Below are 19,858 nucleotides of genomic sequence, written 5' to 3'. Positions count from 1 at the left end.
GTGTGTGTTTTTATGGGAGTTGTGTATGTAAGGAAGGAGGAAGAGAGTAGAGAGAAATAATTAAGGAACAAAATAGGAACAAAAATTAACAATAATAAAAAATATATTAATGGGGACAGAGAGAAGAAAAAAGAAAAGGGCTCCTGTTCAGGTCCTGGGAATGAAGAGGTTTTATTTTGTTTTGATTTGTTATTTTTTCCATTTTTTTCTTCCTTCCTTTCAAAGAGTAGTTTTTAATAAAATCTAGAGATTGCCAAAAAGTTATTACGAAATTAGTTGTTTGCCTACTTGTTATTTACCATTGGATGTGGAGCTTACTGTCAAACCCTATAGTGTATTAGTATTTTCTTGGAGTCTCGCTCAAGAGCTACTATAAAACATGGACACTACTATACTGTTTAGGTGCCGGCATAATGTCATCAGTCTATTACATCCAGCATAGTTAACACGTACTACTGACATACAGTAAATATTACAGAATACTCCTTAACAGCAATATTAACTCTTCTGAGGGCATTGTTAACATACCCAACAATCACAGAATAGGGTAGTGGCTAAATATCAACAGAGGCTGTCACAATAACCCATCATTATATCTGAGATATCCTTATGTGAGCAGCTCAGCTTTAACAGAGCTGCTCACCCTCAGAACTTGTGGGGAACAGACAAATGGCTGGGTTTATTTCATGCACAAAGATGTATTTGGTCACAATTTATGTTGGTGATCAACCAACACAAATTACCATGCAACCTTAATGGAGTTTCCAAGAATAATGTTAAAAGTGAAAACAGGAATCTTTTTGATGGGTTATCAGTTGTAGAAGGTGGAAGCCTAGTAAAACACTGTGTGCTAACAAGGAACCAACACACAGTTGTACAGTATTTAGGCTAAAGGTGACAGAAATATTTTAATTAGAGGGATCAAAGATCAACATGTCGATATTTAGATTTATGGACTTGTTAATGACCAATCCTTTTGTGTGCCGAGAACTTGAGTATACACAATCAGTAAACAGAACAAAGTTAGCCACAGAGTTGCCTTTACTTATAAAATCTGCATTCTTAGTATGCCTTCACAAAGAGGTAGGAGACCCGTGTAACTTGCCATACAGTAAATGTTTTATTATATCAAAATGTCACATAACCGTCATTAGGGTTTAGGATAGTATACTATTGATTAAATGTCAAGAAGAATAATAGACTGCACTTTTATATAGTGCTCTTCTAGTTGACCAGTCAAAGCGCTTTACGCTACTGCCACATTGACCAATTCACACACACATTCATACAGCGCTTTTCTATACAAGCAGTGCTTTCTATACACACACTTTCACACACTGATGGTACATCAGGGACAATTTGGGGTTCAATATCTTGACCATGGAAACTTCGATATGCCAACTGGAGGAGCTGGGGATCGAACCTATGACCTTCCGGTTAGTGGCTCTACATTCTGAGCCACAGCCGCCCCCCCAGTAAGCACAAGATTAGTAACTTGTAGAATTAAAAATAAATATACAATATCATCTACCATACTTATGCAGACATCATATTCATCATATCAGAGTTAACTCAATCAGATATAATTTGATTACAAGACAAATACTGGATCAGTATGAAGTATTATTGGCGAACCGATAGACATAACCCGTGTGTGTGTGTGTGTGTGTGTGTGTGTGTGTGTGTGTGTGTGTGTGTGTGTGTGTGTGTGTGTGTGTGTGTGTGTACTTGTATGACTATACATTGTGAGGACCAGTTTGAGTTTTAGACCTTTGGAGGACATTTGAGCCAGTCCTCCTTTGGGCTGTTTGAGGGTTAAGATTTGGTTTTAGGGTTCAGGTTAGAATTAGGTTTAAGTTAGGGTTAGGGTAAGGGTTGGGGTTAGACTGTCCACATTGAATTGAAGTCAATGCAATGTCCTAACAAGAATAGCTGTGCAAACGTGTCTGTCTGTCTGTCTGTCTGTCTGTCTGTGGAGCAATGCGTGCTGGGAAGCAGGCTGTCTCTGCTCCACCTTGTCAGAGTCCAACAAATACTTGCCATAAACACTTGACCACACACACCCAGAAACCTATCAGACACACTCATATGGGCCCAGTCACTGTAGCTCCTGCACTTAACCTTTAAAACCATGTTTTATGTTGTGATATTTATTTACAGCTTATAACACACACATCTAGCGGTGTGTTTGGCCCTGTCTCCGTTATAAGTTTGATTCAGAGCAGCGGTACTGTTGAATGTGAATGCATATTGCCAACAAGATCATATTCTGCCAGCAGCAGAGAAGTGAGGCTTGATGTTGAAACTGAACATGCACACCCTTCTTTAAAATCATCAACTGATAAAGGTATTTGAAGGCCAACACTGATATGAAATTCAGCCACTTTTTGCTTTCTCTTTCAGGTCAGCATTCAACAAAAGAGAGTTGGCATACAAATGCTGCTATTTAGTTTACATCTCAGTCTTTTTGTCCAAGTAATACCCCTTATGACTAGTGAACTAATCATTAGGTCCAAAAACCAGTAGATTGCCTCTTTAATTTTGTCCATTTGTTCAAGTATGGATAGCACCATTTAACACCTGCATGATCTATTCTGAATGTGCCAGTTCACTTCAGTGTAAGCTGGTAGGACTAACCAGAGCCAGTAGTAATTGGTGAACAACAGACATGCCCAGTAACTCACATTGTTGTCATTAATTTTGCTAAAAACCCAGCCAACAGTTTCCTCCAGCTTTTACTCTATCAGACCAGTTTGCACATCCAAGTACTCTACTACTACTAAATAGCTTGTCAAATAACAGCTGAACTAACCAACCAATAATTTAGGAGTGAGCCTCCTTGTTTGTAATCTACAGTATCAGACCCCATGGGAAGTTTACTTTGAATTCAATTATAGTGAATGTGTTTTTCATTTTGTTGTTGACTCCTTGAACCCGCCTGAAGGATCTCTTGATCTCTGCTCCATTAAGTGACTCAATCTTGACATTTTCTGTATGTGTGCATTCAGGGACATGTTGATCACAGACTTGAATGCCACGGTAACCTTTGTGGAGTTATGTGAGGAGGTGAGAATGATGTGCAGTGTTGCCAAGAAGCAGCCCATCACACTCAAGTGGATCGATGATGAAGGTGGGTGTGCCTCACATTCATACACTGTACATCAGTCTGCATGCTCTGTATTGTCCTGACGGCACCTTCTTTGCCCTTTTGCACTAGTGCTACACTCCGGCTCAAAAATGCAGCATTGTGGCCAGAAAGCCCATTTCATGGGCTCCTGGCCAGTCTAAAGTCATCACTGCGACATCATACTGCACACTGGATTGACTTGGAAGTGCTCATATCCAGCTGTCCACACTCAAGAAATTTGCTTCCATGACCAACAGTGTCTGTTGCGCTGTTAATACCAGGGAGGGAGGGTTTTTTACAAATATCTTAAGCATGAACAAAGAACTTAAGTTACATTTAATCACTAACACCTTGTCTACACAGGAGGCATAGCATGAGCAGCACGTTAGCAGAGCAGTAGCAGCAGCTTCAGTGCTCCGTCTGTATCTACACAGGATGTGTCCAGGCACAGTATTAAGTGTCTGTCACCTGCGTTTTGGGAGCGCTCAAAATACCCAATCACTTTATCTATGCTAATCAAAATGGAAAAAATAGACTTGAACTATTAAAATATTCTTTCGGTCATGTTTACGTATGTTTAGTGCATAGTAAAATGGGAAACCAGAGCCTGTGTGGAGAGCTGGATTGATGAGCGTATGTGTTCCTTCAAACGTGTGTGAGTTGGACAACTGAAAAACTTTGAAGTTTGAAGATGAAACACCTCCTGTGCAGACATGGTGTTACAAAGGTTGGAACCATCCAGCCATCCACCACAACAACAGCAAAAATAATAATAGCAATAAGAATCATAATTAAATTGAGTCTTTGTATGATTTTTGGATGACTTTTCTCTAACTTTGGTGCACAAACAGCCATATAGCCTTAAGCCGGTGGTTCCCAATATGTAGGTCTTTGTTTAATCCTTTAATCATTTGGCCCATAAAACATTAGAGAAAAGTTAAAAATGCTCAAGGTTACGTCATCATATGTCTTTTTTTTTTTTTTTTTTTTTTTTTTAACCAGCAGTCCAAAACCCAAAAATATTCAATTAAGTATAATCTTAAAACAAATAAAAGCTGCAAATTTTCAATTATGCAAATATCGTTTCAAGGACTAACCATTGCAGCCCTGATCAGGCAATTATATTGATAAGAATGTATGTGTTTTTGTTTGTATGTGTGTAGGGGACCCTTGTACCATCTCTTCTCAGATGGAGCTGGAGGAAGCATTTCGTATATACAATCGGACCAAAAAATCTGGTCTGCTGCTGCATGGTGAGTCGGCTCCTTATTTTATAATTATTAATGTAAGAGTCATTTAACTATTTGCCACAATGGACATCTTTAGGAGACATTAAAAAAACACCGTAATGGTACCTACCTTAGCCAGCACCCTAACAATTAAGGAATGACAGGACACACCACAAACTTTATGTTGCCCTTATTCATGGCTTTCCTTGTGTTCAGATTTTTCATTGTGTATACATCCTGAGTGTTCATCATTTGGATTGCATATGTGGATACCTCTTGAGATGTATACAAATGATGAACATCACTACTATGTTCTTGCATTTCATTTTTTAGTCAGTTAGTTTCTCCAGTTCAATTAATTTTATTCGTGGGACATGACATGTTTATAAGGCCCTTTGAGTTTTCATTTTTATGGCCCTCTGCATTTTTTTCTCACACCCTCTGCTTGGTGACAGAAAAAAAAAAAACAGATTGAAATGGTCAGTTTCCTTTTAATTGTCTGTCTTTTGCAGTCTTCCCCAGTATTCCAGAGCGGCCTGGCATGCCCTGCCCTGGAGAAGACAGTGAGTAAATCAGCTCTGCTTTCACTCTTTATCCCCCTCTAGGTCTCCCAATTACAGTGAGACCCCTAATGTTATGTGGTCATGGATACACAAGATCCCCTGTTTTGTAACAAGCACTAAACTAGGTTAAGCACCTATATAGAAACCTGGCTTTGGTGTGAGGACAAATTGGAGGTGGGTGAGAGCTCTTTTGATCTCTTTGGACTTCTGATAGATACACTTAAATCAGTGGTGGCATACAGAAGCAAAATTACGAAAATTGTGTAACTGTCCAAATACGTATGGACCTAACTGTACATACCAACCTGCAGTCAGAGATGGTGCAGGATTTACACTGGTCATTGAATAACACGTGCTTTTGAGGTATATTCAAGGCAGATGAAGTAAATAAAATTTAAGTTACAATTTCCTAACTGTCAAATTGGAGGGCAACCAGTTTTGAAGACATCCAGCAATGGAAGCACTTGCTCTTTTTCAAATCTAGACACACCTTTTGTATGTCCTCAGAATACTGATTACTTTCATAAAATTTGGTAACGATTCTTTAAAAACGTGTTCTGTACTTATGAATTTGTGAATGTGGCCTGTATTCAAATTTTAACTTGCAGATTTTCGCTAAGATTTCGCTAAGATTTGTGACTATTTGAGACTGTTATATTCTTGCCCAGTAGTTTTGCCATCCACATCTAGTAGAAACCAGACTCTTCACCCATACAACGTAAGTATGGGATGGAAGAACTGCTTGATTGAAGTGCTTGAATTCAGTCATTGAAGTTTAGTATTAGTAAGTAATATATTAATAAGTTATATTAGTAAGTTTAGTATTACTGAATGTAGAAATGAGGGCCATTGTGGTTTTGGGGGTGTAAGATTAATGATTCCCTTCCAGGGAAACTTAAGTGTCACAGCAGTAATGGGAGGTAAACAGATGAACTGTTTTAGATAATAAACTGTAAAAAAATAGAATACTATACATTTACAGCAAGTACATTATGCACATCCACTACGTACACTATTACGCATTATTACTACTATAGCAACAAAACTAGGTCAAAACCCTGTATACGGCTGGACCGTCCTTTATCTGTCTGCTTCTTTCCTGCTTTCTGTGCTCACATATACAGTAATTTAATACAGCCAAATTCACAATAAACCTTTTCTCATTTACATGTTTTTCTTTTTCTGTTGTCAGACAACAGAACAAGTATGAAATAGTGACTGAAAGACTAGTAAGTGTAGTAAGTGGATTCAATCATGGAGTCTTCAACTTTGGTGAACTTTGACATTCAGACTACTGACCAATTGCAAACCATCTTGACAGTGCTGACATTTGAGATAATGGAGGAATCATAGTAGCTGTGATGGATAATCCATTTTGATATTATGTTACTCAGTTTGAGTATAAAATGCTGCACAAATGATGTATGGGTTGCATCTAGTTGTGAGTCAGGAGTCAATTGTACAAATACTGCTGTTGAATAAACTGTATGAACTTTTTGTGCAGTTAGCGACCAGCTAACTGACCAGCATTGCAAGTCAATAGTTACAGTACCTCCCACTTCCACCATTAGCTATTTCAGGAAGTTGCACTAATAAACTTTTTGTGCCACTTTCTGGTCTGACCAGACACTAAGGGTGCTCCTATAGTTAGTTGAACTGAAAATGCATCCTATGAGAGCATGACTTTGCTAAGCATAATTCTTGACTGAGAAATTTTCAAATCTACAGATTGAAACCATCCATGAGTGTTACATATTTCATGTGTATAAAGGGAAATTTAGGCCTCATGGTTGGATAACAATAGAGGTAAGAGATCACCAAACATTAGGGTTTATCCTCTGTGAACCATGAATATCTACCCAACATTTCATGCTAAATGGGCCTGTAATGGTCAAACTATTACTATACTATATTTTGATTGACTGACATTTCCATTATCCACCCCCACTGACAAATGTGAGTCATCAGAGTGACTATCATCTTAAATTTTCGTGTAAATATATGTGATGCTGCATTTTCAACAGCATTTTTTTTTTTTTTGCATATTTGTGCCATTTATACATGGCATTCTATACCTACAAAAGCCTAAAGATTGTTCTTAAACTGTAATATCAGTTCAGCCGTTGTTGTGTTAATGTGACTAGTAACTGTAATAACTGTAGTTACTGCTGCTCTCCCTTTTTCCCCCTCTCTTTCCTTCTCTCTGATGTACTCCCATGTTGTTTGCTGCACTCCCTGACTCTGCTGTGACAGCATGTTTCAGCAGCTTGTGGACTGCACTCTGTGTTTGTGTGTGTGTGTGTGTGTGTGTGTACGTGTGTGTACGTGTACTTGTACTTCTATCTTTGTGAGGACCAGTTTGAGTTATAGACCTTATTGAGTGAAGACATTTTGGGAAAGTAAGAACATTTTGGCTGGTCCTCACACTGCTAAATAGTTGTTTGAGGGTTAAGACTTGGTTTTAGGGTGCAGGTTAGAATTAGGTTTGGGTTAGGGTAAATTTTGAGGTTAGGCATTCAGTTGTGAGCTGAAGTTAGGGCAAGGGGCTAGGAAATGCAATATATCAACGAGTGTCCTGACTAAGATAGTGTGTTATGGGAGGGCAGCCCTGCGCTTTTGCCCTGAGGCACACCACTGGTTTGCTGTGCAAAGATCAGAGTGTGACTGTCATTCTGTAGGTAGGTAATGAAGGATACACACTTGAACAGTCTCACACACACGCCAAGTTAGACTGTCTGTGCTTTGTGTAAAGCTTTGCTTGTTTTGCCCCTTGGATGATATGTAATATTGTACATGTAACAGTAATAATTGTGGCTTCCTGCTGTGCTTTTTGCTATTTAAATCTCATTTGCTTGCTGTACATGAGTGGAAAGAGGAGGGAATGATAGAGCAGTTCTTTTCAGAGAGGAGGAAGAGAGAGGAAAGAATGAGAATGAGTAGAGGAGGGAGGACAGTGTTACTCATTCATTTTTGGAATTTGTCGGTTTTCAAGGCTAACTCTGCACTGATAACTCCTGATGACAAAATATGCAGTAGTTAATACTGTCAAGATACTGAAACATTAAAGGGTCAGTTCACCCAAATCACCAAAAACAAAACATAGTAACATAATTTCAAATTTCCCCTAGTTTTTGGTTTTCTTTGGTGATTTTTAATTGTCCTGCACTGAGACTTGCCACCACCCCACTAGAGTGGAGGTGAACAGCATTTACGTTTTGGCAAAATATACTGGAGTAATGGGGACAGTGGTTTGGATACTTGGATGGTTGCTGCTGTGAACCATTTTACAGAGCATGGACTGTTTCATGATGAGAAAAAAAAAATTAAAATGATTACATTACATCATTACACTATATGTGCATTCTATCATTTGTAATGCAGGATTTAGGAAAAAGCCTAAATCACAGTGAAAACTGCTTGTCAGTGTGTGAATTGATTAAACATTTCAATCGTGTAATATTTAACATATAACAGTGACAATGTGTGATCCGTATCTTTTGCAAAACTGCAAAAAAAAAAAAAAAATCATAAGTAGAAAGACCAAGATGTATTCAATAATAAGGTCAAAGTGTACAATATGTGTGTGTGTTTCTGTTTGAGTTGTGTTATGTTAAGCATATTTATTTCAGCAGCATGTGGGATATATTTGTGTGCTGCTTACAGTAATACATCCTGTCATATTTATGTTCCTGTAGAGTTCAGCCTTTAATTTGTCCTCTGACTGCTTCTGTTTAACTCTGAAAAAATAGATGACCTAAAACTAGTTGAACACTTCAATGTCACTGATTTGAGTAGGGATATGGGGTAGGTTACTACTCATATCCCCACACATTTTGCAGGCTGTCGCATTACTATTAAAGCTCATTTTGCTATTCCATCCTTCCATACTGTAAATACTTTTGATTTAATCATATTCAATAGGGAATGGTCATTGATACATAGTATTTGAATACTAGCAGAACGACTGACCTATAAAACATAACAAAGCAGAAACTAAACAATAAAATTGAATATAGAGGCCTCTACTCATATTATATATATATATATAGTATATATATATATTTATATATATATTTTTATATATATATATATTTATATATATATATATATTTTTATATATATATTTATATATATATATATTTTTATATATTTTTATATATATTTTTATATATATATATATATGTATATATATATATATATATATATATATATATATATATTTATATATATATATATATATATATATATATATATATTTTATATATATATATATATATATATATATATTTATATATATATATATATATATATATATATATATATATATATATATATATATATATATATATATGTAGGTATATGTATATATACATATACATATATATAGTTGGTGAGGCATTTCACTCTGAATCAGTGTCATGGTGGTGCAAGAGGTAAAGGCCGGGAGTCACCAGATTCATTAAGCGTCATCCTCTGGGGACCATGGGTAACTGTGCCATATTTAATGGAAATATGGAAAGTAGTGGACCATCATTATCTTTCCTAAAAACAAGTTGGCAATGATTTTTTTCCATTAGTTTATCACTCCCTCCGTTACCAGCCATCACAACCTGATACCTACAGCTCTGTTTACAAAAGGACATCCCTCTTCTGTTCATGTGTCAGGAAGTAATATATCTTTGTTCTGTCCTGCAGTCCAATTAATGTCCTGCCACATCAAACCTGGTGCCTTGCAATTTAAAATCCAGTATAGATAGCATCCAGTCTGCTTGGTTATTGTCTCATATTTTATGGTAAATGTATGTTACTAAAACAAATACAGAAATGTCTTATTGATCTATGGATAAAGTATGCTTTAAAAAGAGGTCCATAAAGGTCTGATCCAAAGGTAGAACTGACAACAATAGACAAGTCTTGAAAATGTGTGTGTGTGCGTGAGTGCGTGTGCATGTGTGAAAATGATATTGGGTGGGAGGAGATGGAAGTGTTGAAATCCTGGATGATGTGCTCAGTGGATGGAGGCTGCCCTGCCTTGCACTGGATTTTCTGGCAGAACCCCCACCCCCATCACCAGCACCAAGCCCCACCCATCCCCCCACATACCCACCCTCCTCCTCCCCCTCCCGCTGCCACCACTTTTTCCTAGCATTCTCTTCTCTTTCTCTCAGCTGTGTGGCACTGCTGTCTCTCCAGGGAGGAGCCTACAGCGCCACTGCATCACACAAGACACAGAGGCGGGTGAGGGACACAGTGTGAAAGTGTAAGACAGGGAGAGAGAGGGAGCATTGTACCGTGCTGATATCTGCTCTTAATATACAAGGCAGGCACTCAATTTTTTCTCCTTTATTTTTCTATTTTTTCTCTGCCATCCAAGGCAAAAAAAAAAAGAGAAACGACTTCATCGAGGACAACAAGTTCTAGAAACAGAATGGAGAAACAGACAGAGAGAGACAATTAAACAGTCTTGAGAAAAGGCGACTCTATCAGCTGTGAGGAGAGAGAGAGGGAGGAATAAAGGGTGAGTGAGGGAGAGAGGGAGGGAGGAAATAATTAAATAAATCCCAGGGAGGAGAGAGAAAGAGGGAGGGATCGTCAGAGAGAGGGAGAGGAGGGGATGTAGCAGTGTGTATCCTCGCCGGCTCACCACACATACACACATACACATACACACACACACACATGTACACATACACACAAGCACACTTAGTCTGGATAATGTGCTGAAAGAGGTGGAGAGAAAGGAACAAGGCAAACCGGTGAGCTATCTATCTCTGCATCCTTCCATCCATCCATCCATTTTTTTCATCAATTCATCTGTTTTTCCATGCCAAACCCTGAGACAATGGATTTGGGCGAGTGTGTCCTTGCCTGGATTCTTGTTTGCATTTGTATGTGTGTGTGTGGTAAATCTATCTGCCTCCATGCTTAGCATGTGTGATTTATTTATGCCTTATCGCTTGTCGTGTCATGCAATGCAGGCAGGGATTGTGTCCATTCAACCTGCTAGCTTTGCTAGCATGGCTGGTGCCTGCTACTAGCTGTTTTCCTTCACTATAATGTACCCTGGAAGGCTGTCTGTTTGGCAGTCCCCTCAGAGGCTGCACCTGCCAACGAGTGCGACATGTCTGTGTGCATGCATGTTTGTGTGCTTGTAACGGTTGCATTGTTATGGCGGTGTATGATTTAGTTGTTATATCAGGCTAGTACTGGTCCTGAATTCAGATGTGTATTAGTGAGTGGCATCCACATCTGGCTATAATGCACATTAGAGCACTGTTAAATCGTTTTAATTGAAATATATTGGAATGGTCTAAATGCTGTTTCAGATGCTTATCCATCCTGACACAAATACATTGCTGTCAGAGAATTTCTTAATTTTAGTACCATAAAAATGGTTTAAAGATTGAATATTGTGACAAAACAGTGGGCGATGGTTGTTTTTATCCAAAAATGTCAATGTTATGATTGTCCTTCAAAAACCTGTTTATGGAACCTAAATTGTAGACATGGCAGACAAACCAAAATTTCTCCCCATCTCTGTCAGTAGGGACGTGTGTGTGTGTGTGTGTGTGTGTGTGTGTGTATGGAGAGGTTACAGGGTATTGCTTACCCGGGGGCTGTACTCATTTCTACAGAAGAGAGGCTAAAGGCACAAAGAGCATAGAAATAACAAAAGTGTTCTTTCTTCTTCTCTCTTTTCTACCCACCTTATATAAGAGAGAGAAAAGGAAGTCAATTATACACACCAATATCAATTTAATCATCATGATAAGTACTCTTCAGCCTGTGAAAACAACTGTATGTCTTCTGTGGTCTGTCTAGAAGAGCTTTATCACATCTGAAAAAAAAACCCTGGTGTTGTCATCAGGGTTATCTCAATTTGGGCTTGGAGTTTGACCTGTATGAGGGACAAAGTGTTAAAATACCTTCACCTTTGTTGCATCAATTTTGACAATTATTTCTTGTAATTCTCCCAACTTTATGGAAATGCAATACTAAATTGCATGAGGAACATTTTAATGGGTCAAGGTAGTTTTCAATTTGTACGATAATGACAAAAACTCAAAGACAATATGTTTAGGGGGACTAAAGCTTTCTTGGTGCAGCGATTTTCCCCTCTTGAAGCAACAGTTTATTGAATTTGCGGCAGCTCTGATTAGCTTCTTTGACTACTAACTTTGACTGTTTCTCTAGGATACCGTAGTATTTAGAGCTAGCCGCCATTAGCCTGATAATCACACTAAATTGCCGATATATTTAATTTCATTCATTCACCTTGACACTGTGCTAATGTTTACTGATTTCTGTTTGGAGGGGGTTTGTTTTGTTTTATTTTGCTGTAACCTCTCAGTAGCGAATGGCTTATCAGCCCTTCCAATACCATTTTTAGTTGTCACAGAAGTTACTGTAGTGGTTGCTCAGAGCTGTTAGTTTAATATTTTTCACAGTGATCAAAGAAACATGCCAATTTTACAGTTGTTATTTCTGTAAATTCACCTACAACAACCAGATTAGCTATGTCCATCTAATCCACAACTCCATTAGATAAGCCATTATCACCTATTGTGGAATATTAAGGAAAGTTCATGTGATTTGATAAAAATATTTGTCTTATTTTTATTACTTGTTCAAGGAAAGCATTCTATTTTTTTGTCTCAACACTAGGCTGAGTGCTCATCCTTAAAGGCTCTCCCATGATACATTGTCTCGTTGACACTGTGTTAATTTCTAGTGTATTCCTCTGATGCTTTGGTGGTGGGAATGGCCCATCCCTTTTTACTTTGAACGTTTGTTTGCCTAAAGTGACAAGGCCCTTCAGCATTTAACCTCTCTGTCCTTGGCCTGATCTCTGCAGCAATGGGAGATGAGTACAGAGCTGGAGTATTACACCTCAAAGGCTATATCTGGTTTGGGAGTATTTGGGGCTGTTTTAAGCTGTAGTGGCCATGCTCTGTGCAATCTGAGTCATCCTGTGTATTGATCCCTACACTGTTTCCAACTATTTATGAGCCCTGTAGGACTGTGGCTGTCTGTGTGTCTGGTTGGAAGTTACCTTCCTGTTTGTCAGTTTTGCTGACTGGTCTAACCTATTAATAATATTTTATGGATAATGCTCACTTGAACAGCTCAGTCTGCAATGCAGTCATTGATACGAAATGCTACATGATGATACATCTGTTCCCATTTCCTCTTGTTAGTGGATTTGAGTGTGTATCAGTGGATGTCAGCAGCTACGGCTCTCTTCTGGTTTTCTGCTGCATGGGTGAGAGGGCCCATTGGGACTGCATTATGTAGCTCTAGTCAGTCTGTAAATGGTTAACTGGTTAACTGGAGACCACCAGACTCAATGGACTGCTGCATTCCGTGTCTGGCTTACTGTGGTACAGGAAACATCTCATGATACATGTGCCAGTGTGAGTCTCTAATATAGTGGGGGAGCTACTGTACATCTGTTTTCCTCACACGAGTATTGTAATGCTACACCGCTCTTAGTACCTGCCCAGTACCATTAAATACCACGTACATAAGCTCGCATCCTCACAGCATATACACAAACTCCTCTGTAAGTACAAAAAAAAATGTAAAGCATGTCTAACAGCACAGGTCAAAAATTAAAGGCTCTGTATTTGTCATAGTTGCTACTTCTTACTTAACCTTGGTTCAAAGAGTTGTTCAGAATGGCCTTTGTGACTACTTGAAGACAAAGTATTCTCACCATCAAGGCAGACAAGCAAGAGAGAGGGTTTTCCATCCTACAATCACTGATCACATCAGATAATGCTCCAATTATAAATGGGCATTTGGACACAACACTGCCAGCCTTGGGGGATTAGTCTTAAAGATGAAACAGTGTGCTTTTGCCGTTAGTGATGAGGCTCGTGCTTCTGTGGACCATAAATTGTTCATGAATTTGTGTGAATGTTATGTACTGTTGGCTCGAGAAACCAGGGCACAAAAATGCAATGATTGTTGTTGCAACTTAGTACTGTTAAATGATGACCCTAGGTTGTCGTCAGGCTTTATTGCCGCGATGCATCATAATAGGGAACACACTTGGTCCGTTTAATACTGGCAAAGTGGGATTACATAAACTCATGAGACCTGCCATGCAACCAGAGATTGGGAGGCTACTTTGAAAATCCAATTTCAGCATACTCATTGCTTGCTTTAAATTGTAGCCACTGATGTAATCTCTGGGATGCTTCCCCTCAAAGATATAATCTGAATGTCAGTTGTGGATTAATTTACTTCCAAGATAACACAAAATAAAATGTGCAGTGAAATCACTTTTTTATACGGGTTAGATTTTAAGTAGTCATCTTGTTATCAACAACTATCAGTACCATTTTCTTAAGTGATATGGAATTTTTGCTTGGCCAGTATTTAGTCCAAGGCTCACAGTGTATGTGTATAGTCAGGATTTGTCAGATACAAATATCAAACTTTGCGGAAGTGTTTTCTGAAATTGGTTCCACTAGTATGTAGAAATATCTTCAAAACACAAATTCACGATGATGGCAATGTTAAAAAGGCACTTACCTGATTTCACACATTAGAGCCTATCAACACACCATTTATTACCAGTGTCGCTATTGCATAGTTTTTTTACATTCCAGAGAATGTAATACCAATGTAATACATTATTTGAATGCTAATAAACCATGCCCCCTTATTTCTCCTTTTGTATAATGTAAATAAACCTGACAGCCTCTTGTGCACTCAAAAGCAAAGTAGTTGAGTGGCGAAGGCTATAGCCCACTGACAAACTTGATTTTACGCTTATTTGTGAAACAGTAAGACAGCTCCAGTGAGAAAAGTAACAATGGCACTATTATTTACCACCTTGCCAGTATAGCTCTGATAGCTGGATTAGGATTACCACCGACATTTCAAGTGTGCTCACTTTCAGTTTTACCTCAAAATAAAGTGTTTAGTTCGGATAATCTGGATAAACCTTTGGTTTGTTTACAACCTGTCTGATCATCTGACTGCTCAATCAGACTTTGCTGTAGCAATGTCGTAGTTTTCCCAGATTTCAGCAATAACATTGGTGAGTAGAATGTTATCATAATCTATAAAAAAGGATGGCGACAATTATAAAAATAAAACCCAATTTGTCATTAAGCCTAGCCGATGACGTAATTCAAAGATGCTCCAGGTGAGTGCATAGCTTCAGAAGAAAGACAAATTATTCTGGCAGTGGAAACTGAGGTCAGACAATGCTCCCTTTTGTCAATTATCAGAAAAGCAGTAAACACAGAGGAGTCAGAGAAGACTTAAAGGAGTAGCATAAAACCACCCCTGAACACCATGATAATGATTTCTTCTTCCTTTCATAGTCCCTACATTCATTTACTCTCTCTCGCTGTTCAAGGAAACAAGTGGCTTTTTGATACCGTCTTAGGTTACACACTTACACACTTATGGTCTTCATTTGCCTTTTCTTGTCTTGGTTCTGTGACACCCACATAGACCCACTATAAGATCTTTGATCAAGAACCAACAGCATACACTAGTGTCTTAGAAATCGAAAGGGGACCAGAGAGAAGATGTACTTTTTTAAGAACTCCCACCTGCCATTGGTGACGCAGTGGCTGGGTGGAGTTAAACCTCATGGGGGTAGGTTGCCTCTTCTAAATTAGGGGTGTGTACTCGACAATTACAAAAAAAAAAAAAAAAAAAGAGACACTTGTAATCAAAACAACTCTGAAGTCAAGAAGGAAACAGAAGACTTTGAAATGTCTCTAAGAAAGATCTGTTCAGTGCATCGGCAGTAGTGTTGTCATGGTACCAAAAGTATGACTTTGATAGGATACCTGCCCATACATCTCAATACCGATAGTGAAACAATACCACAAGACTGTTCTCATTAATTTTTAAATATAAATCTACTAAACAGAAAACTAGAAAATGTGCTGAGTAGAGTACAGACCCCTGCCAAGGAGGTTTATTGAGTCATTTGTGTTCAGTCTACTTTAGTGCACTACTGTAGTGTGCAGGCTAATAATCCTGGGTTTGAGATTAATCACCATGAAGTGCCAGATTTACAGTTAATGTAATTTATGTTTATTATTTTCTCACTCAGTAAAATTGTAGTTTATTTTGTTAAGTGTTTTATTAAATGTTTTTTCGTACATGTAGGTGTACCTTTTTAAAAATGGGAACCGGAGGGTGAATTATCAAGGCATCACACTGCTCAGCCTTCTGGGCAAAGGTTATGCCAGGGTGCTGGAAAGCGGGCTCCTAACGCTTGTCGAACCTCAGATTCAGGAGGAGCAATGCGGATTGCATCCTGGCCGTGCAACAGCGGACTAACTCTTTACCCCTGCAAGGCTACTTGAGAGGTCATGGGAGTTTGCCCATCCAGTCTACATGTGCTTTGTGGATTTGGAGAAGCCCTACATCCGGGTCCCCTGTGGGATCTTGTGGGGGGTACTGCGGGATGACGGGGTTCTGGGGCTGTTGCTATGAGCCATTCGGTCCCTATGTAACACGGGTGAGTTGTGTCTGTATTCTTGGCAGGAAGTCAAACATATTTTTGGTGGATGTTAGGCTCCGCCAGGGTTGTCCCATCTCACCAATCCTGTTTGTAAACTTCATGAACAGAATTTCACGGTGCAGTTGGGGGAGGAGAATATCTGGTTTGGGGGCCTCAGTTTTGTTGACTTCATCAGGCCATGACCCTCAGCATGCACTGGGGGAGTTTGTAGCCAAGTTTGAAGCGGCTGGGATGAGGGAAAACGGTGGATTGCTCCCTTTGGGTTGGGATGGAGTTTTTCCCCCAAGTCAGGGATTATCTAAGGGGGAGATTGACAGGTGGATCGGTGCTGCATCAGCAATAAAGTGGATGCCAGACCATTGTAGTGAAGAGGGAGCTGAGCCTAAAAAAAAAGCTTTGATTTACCAGTTGATCTATCTTCCGACCATCACCTATGGTGATGAGCTTTGGGTAATCACCAAAAGAATGAGATTACAAATACAAGTGGCTGGAGTGATTTTCCTCCGCATTGTGGTTGGTGTCAGCCCTAGAGATAGGAGCTCTGACATCCGCGGGGAGCTTGCAGTAGAGCTGCTCCTCCTTCGCGTTGAAAGGAGCCAGTTGAGGTGGTTCGGGCATCTGATTAGGATGCCTCCTGTGCGCCTTCCATTGGAGGTCTTCCAGGCACATCCAGCTGGTAGGAGACCCCGGGGTAGACCCAGAACATGCTGGAGAGATTAGATATCTTGTCTGGCCTGGGACTGCCTCAGAATCCCCAAGGATGAGCTGGAAAGCGTTGCTTAGGAGAGGGACATCTGGGATGCCTTGCTGCCACCTCAACCCGACTTCGGATAAGCACTAGAAAATGGATGGTAGGATTGATGGTATTGCACTACCTTTCTAGTTTTAGTTTAATGGGCAACACTAATCTGAAGCTCAAGTGGTGCCCACTGACAGTAATGTGCAATCATCTTAAATAATCCTAAAACCTAAACACATCTTCAATTTCAGAGCTGCACTTTACAAAAATAGGTGTTCCACCATTGTGACTTTTGTGTATGTGGCTATTATACAGAGAGTTTTGAATAGACTTAACAAAGGCTGTTGTTTTCTGATATTTGGTTCGAATAGAGGTTTTTTTCATTTTTAAAAATTACAAGTCTTTTTCACAATCATTGGTGCTGAAAACATCTTTAAACAATGGAGCACCAAAATGGAATAGAATCAATTGAGGTTAATGGTGTCTTATAGACAGCATCTAACAGACTGCCTCACATCAGTGCAGCAGTGCAGCATTAATTTACTGTTACATGCAGCGCATAAGTAGGACCAGTACATCAGCTGTATCTGTAACAATAGTGTTATGTAATGTACTAGCAGGAATTAATCACTGCACTAAAACTGTGACCAACCCCATGAGGATGAAATTTCAACAGGCTTCTAACACAACACAGTGCAAACTATAGTAGCTTCCAGGCAAGAACAGCTGCCTTGTTTAGGGGGCATAATGTCACACAGTTTCCTGGTTTAACGCTTCTGGTCTGTTTAATGTGACTTGTCCATTATACAGCAGCTACAGCTACAGTATGATCTGTGTTGCCACAGGCAGTGCACAGCTGTCATTATTATGAGACATTAGTTTTAAGTATGACAACTTAGAGAAATCTATTCTAAAACACTTAATCACTTTTAAGAGCTATTGCCTGTACACTTTGCACTTCTGGGCACATTTAGTTTGCGGTGGCTTATTTGTTGCCCCACCAGCAGTAGTTGGACCTAAGAATGGCATTATTGGTCAGGCGTCCATGCTTCTGTTGATAGTCATAGTCTATAGAGGATGATTCCTGCTGATTTTGTTGTCACCTGGCCTTTTGTATAGCACCGCTATCAGGTCAGAACTTCTCTCTGATCTATGCTTTAAAATCCACATTTTAAAAGTTAATATCTGGATTTCCATGACATTGCTGTGGATATACATTATCCCAACATGATGAATCCTGAAGGGGTCAGCGCAAGATTATCCAATAGCATATGAAGAAACAGAACAGAAAAGATGATTCTCGATTCTTGTAATGATGAAGCAACCTCTGTTATTAGACCTGTCACTGAACTCATTGGTGGTACCGTCAGGTGCAGACGTGATCTAACTTTTGTCAATGAAATACTACATTAAGTATTTACTCTAACCAAGAAAGTTTTTCTTGAACTTTTTATAATTAAAAATATTTTACATACTTGTATTATCATATCTTCAGAGGACCATTAGAAGAAATCTAGCGCTACAACACAGATGTGAACAAAACAAGTGGCAAATCAAGTAATAATGTGGGTATAAAGGCATGCTTATTGCTCATCTTTCCTCATCCTTCTTTAAATGAGCCCATTGTTCATGTTCTGCCTATGTAAATGTTTCATAATTTACGCCCCCCTAATTTACTCCCTTTGACCCCATGAAGGTCAAAGGGAGTTTTTGTGGAGTTTGTAAAACATGTCAGTGTGTTATCTTTGACAACACTATAACTGATCGTAGTCACTTTAAATCTAAGAATGTTATATGATCCTTCAAAACTGGACACAGGTTGAGCCCTGTTTTGTAAACATTTACACTCTAAACACAAATTTCCAATTTAGCATATAGTATCTTGGAAGGAGTGCAATAATCCAGGTAGAGAAATTATTTTAATCCAGTGTCTGTTGCGCTGACCTACCAGAGCACAGGTTAAAGTATAGGCTGGGGATTGGTCCAATTACTTCAGCATAGCGGCAGCAACTCCCGTATACCCAGTCCCATTTAATGACTGTTTTAGGCCAAAGCCATGCCCTTTACATATCATGGCAGACCCTGAAAGTCGGTTTAGTGATATGCCAACAACGTGTGAAAATGGGTAACTAGTTGTGAATGTTTTGTACTATTATACAGGATCCATAGTCTGTGAATTGGAATTTCTTTATGGATTTTATTTATGATGAATTGTGTACTACATGACTGATAACCATTCTTATCTTCTGTTATCCACATCCCTAACAAGTGGAAAAAAATGCATGCATTATGTATAGTGTATGTAAAGGCTCTGTGAAGTAACAGGGTGTATGTGTTGTACATCAATGGTTCACAACCAGATCATCTTAAATCTAGTTAAAATGCAACCAGAATACAGTGCTGCATAGTTTTGTTAGTTTGTTAGTGATTTCTGTTCCTTATTTTGAAAAAACTGTAAAGCAGTTCAAAATTTAAATTTATTATGCTTGTACATGGTGTGAGAACATGCAGCGGTACTGTGCTTGCAGTGGGTGTTGTACTTGCCATCGCAGGTCTGTTTTAAAGAAGAAATCTAAATCTCACAGTCAAGAGTTAAAGAGCGAGGAAGACCGGGGCACTGCTGTCAGTATCAACCCTTGGCATCTTTGTGGAGAAACCAGCTGCTGAATAAACCAACCTCTTCAATAGCCAATCCAATTT

General features: G+C 39.0%; 1 protein-coding gene across 2 annotated transcripts in view; it reads left to right on the top strand.

Annotated features, from left to right (window-relative positions):
• The window catches only part of prkcz (protein kinase C, zeta), a 125,206-nt gene that overhangs the window by 5,728 nt on the left and 99,620 nt on the right, over window positions 1-19,858 (top strand). For both annotated transcript variants that reach the window (XM_040152463.1, XM_040152464.1), the window contains exons 2-4: window positions 3,009-3,130; window positions 4,291-4,380; window positions 4,869-4,919. In XM_040152463.1, the coding sequence (XP_040008397.1) occupies window positions 3,009-3,130; window positions 4,291-4,380; window positions 4,869-4,919 (263 nt within the window). The remainder of the gene's footprint in view (window positions 1-3,008; window positions 3,131-4,290; window positions 4,381-4,868; window positions 4,920-19,858) is intronic.

Source organism: Xiphias gladius, chromosome 18 (genome assembly GCF_016859285.1).
Source record: "Xiphias gladius isolate SHS-SW01 ecotype Sanya breed wild chromosome 18, ASM1685928v1, whole genome shotgun sequence".
NCBI classification, from domain to species: domain Eukaryota; kingdom Metazoa; phylum Chordata; class Actinopteri; order Istiophoriformes; family Xiphiidae; genus Xiphias; species Xiphias gladius.
This window is presented reverse-complemented; position numbering and strand designations above follow the sequence as displayed.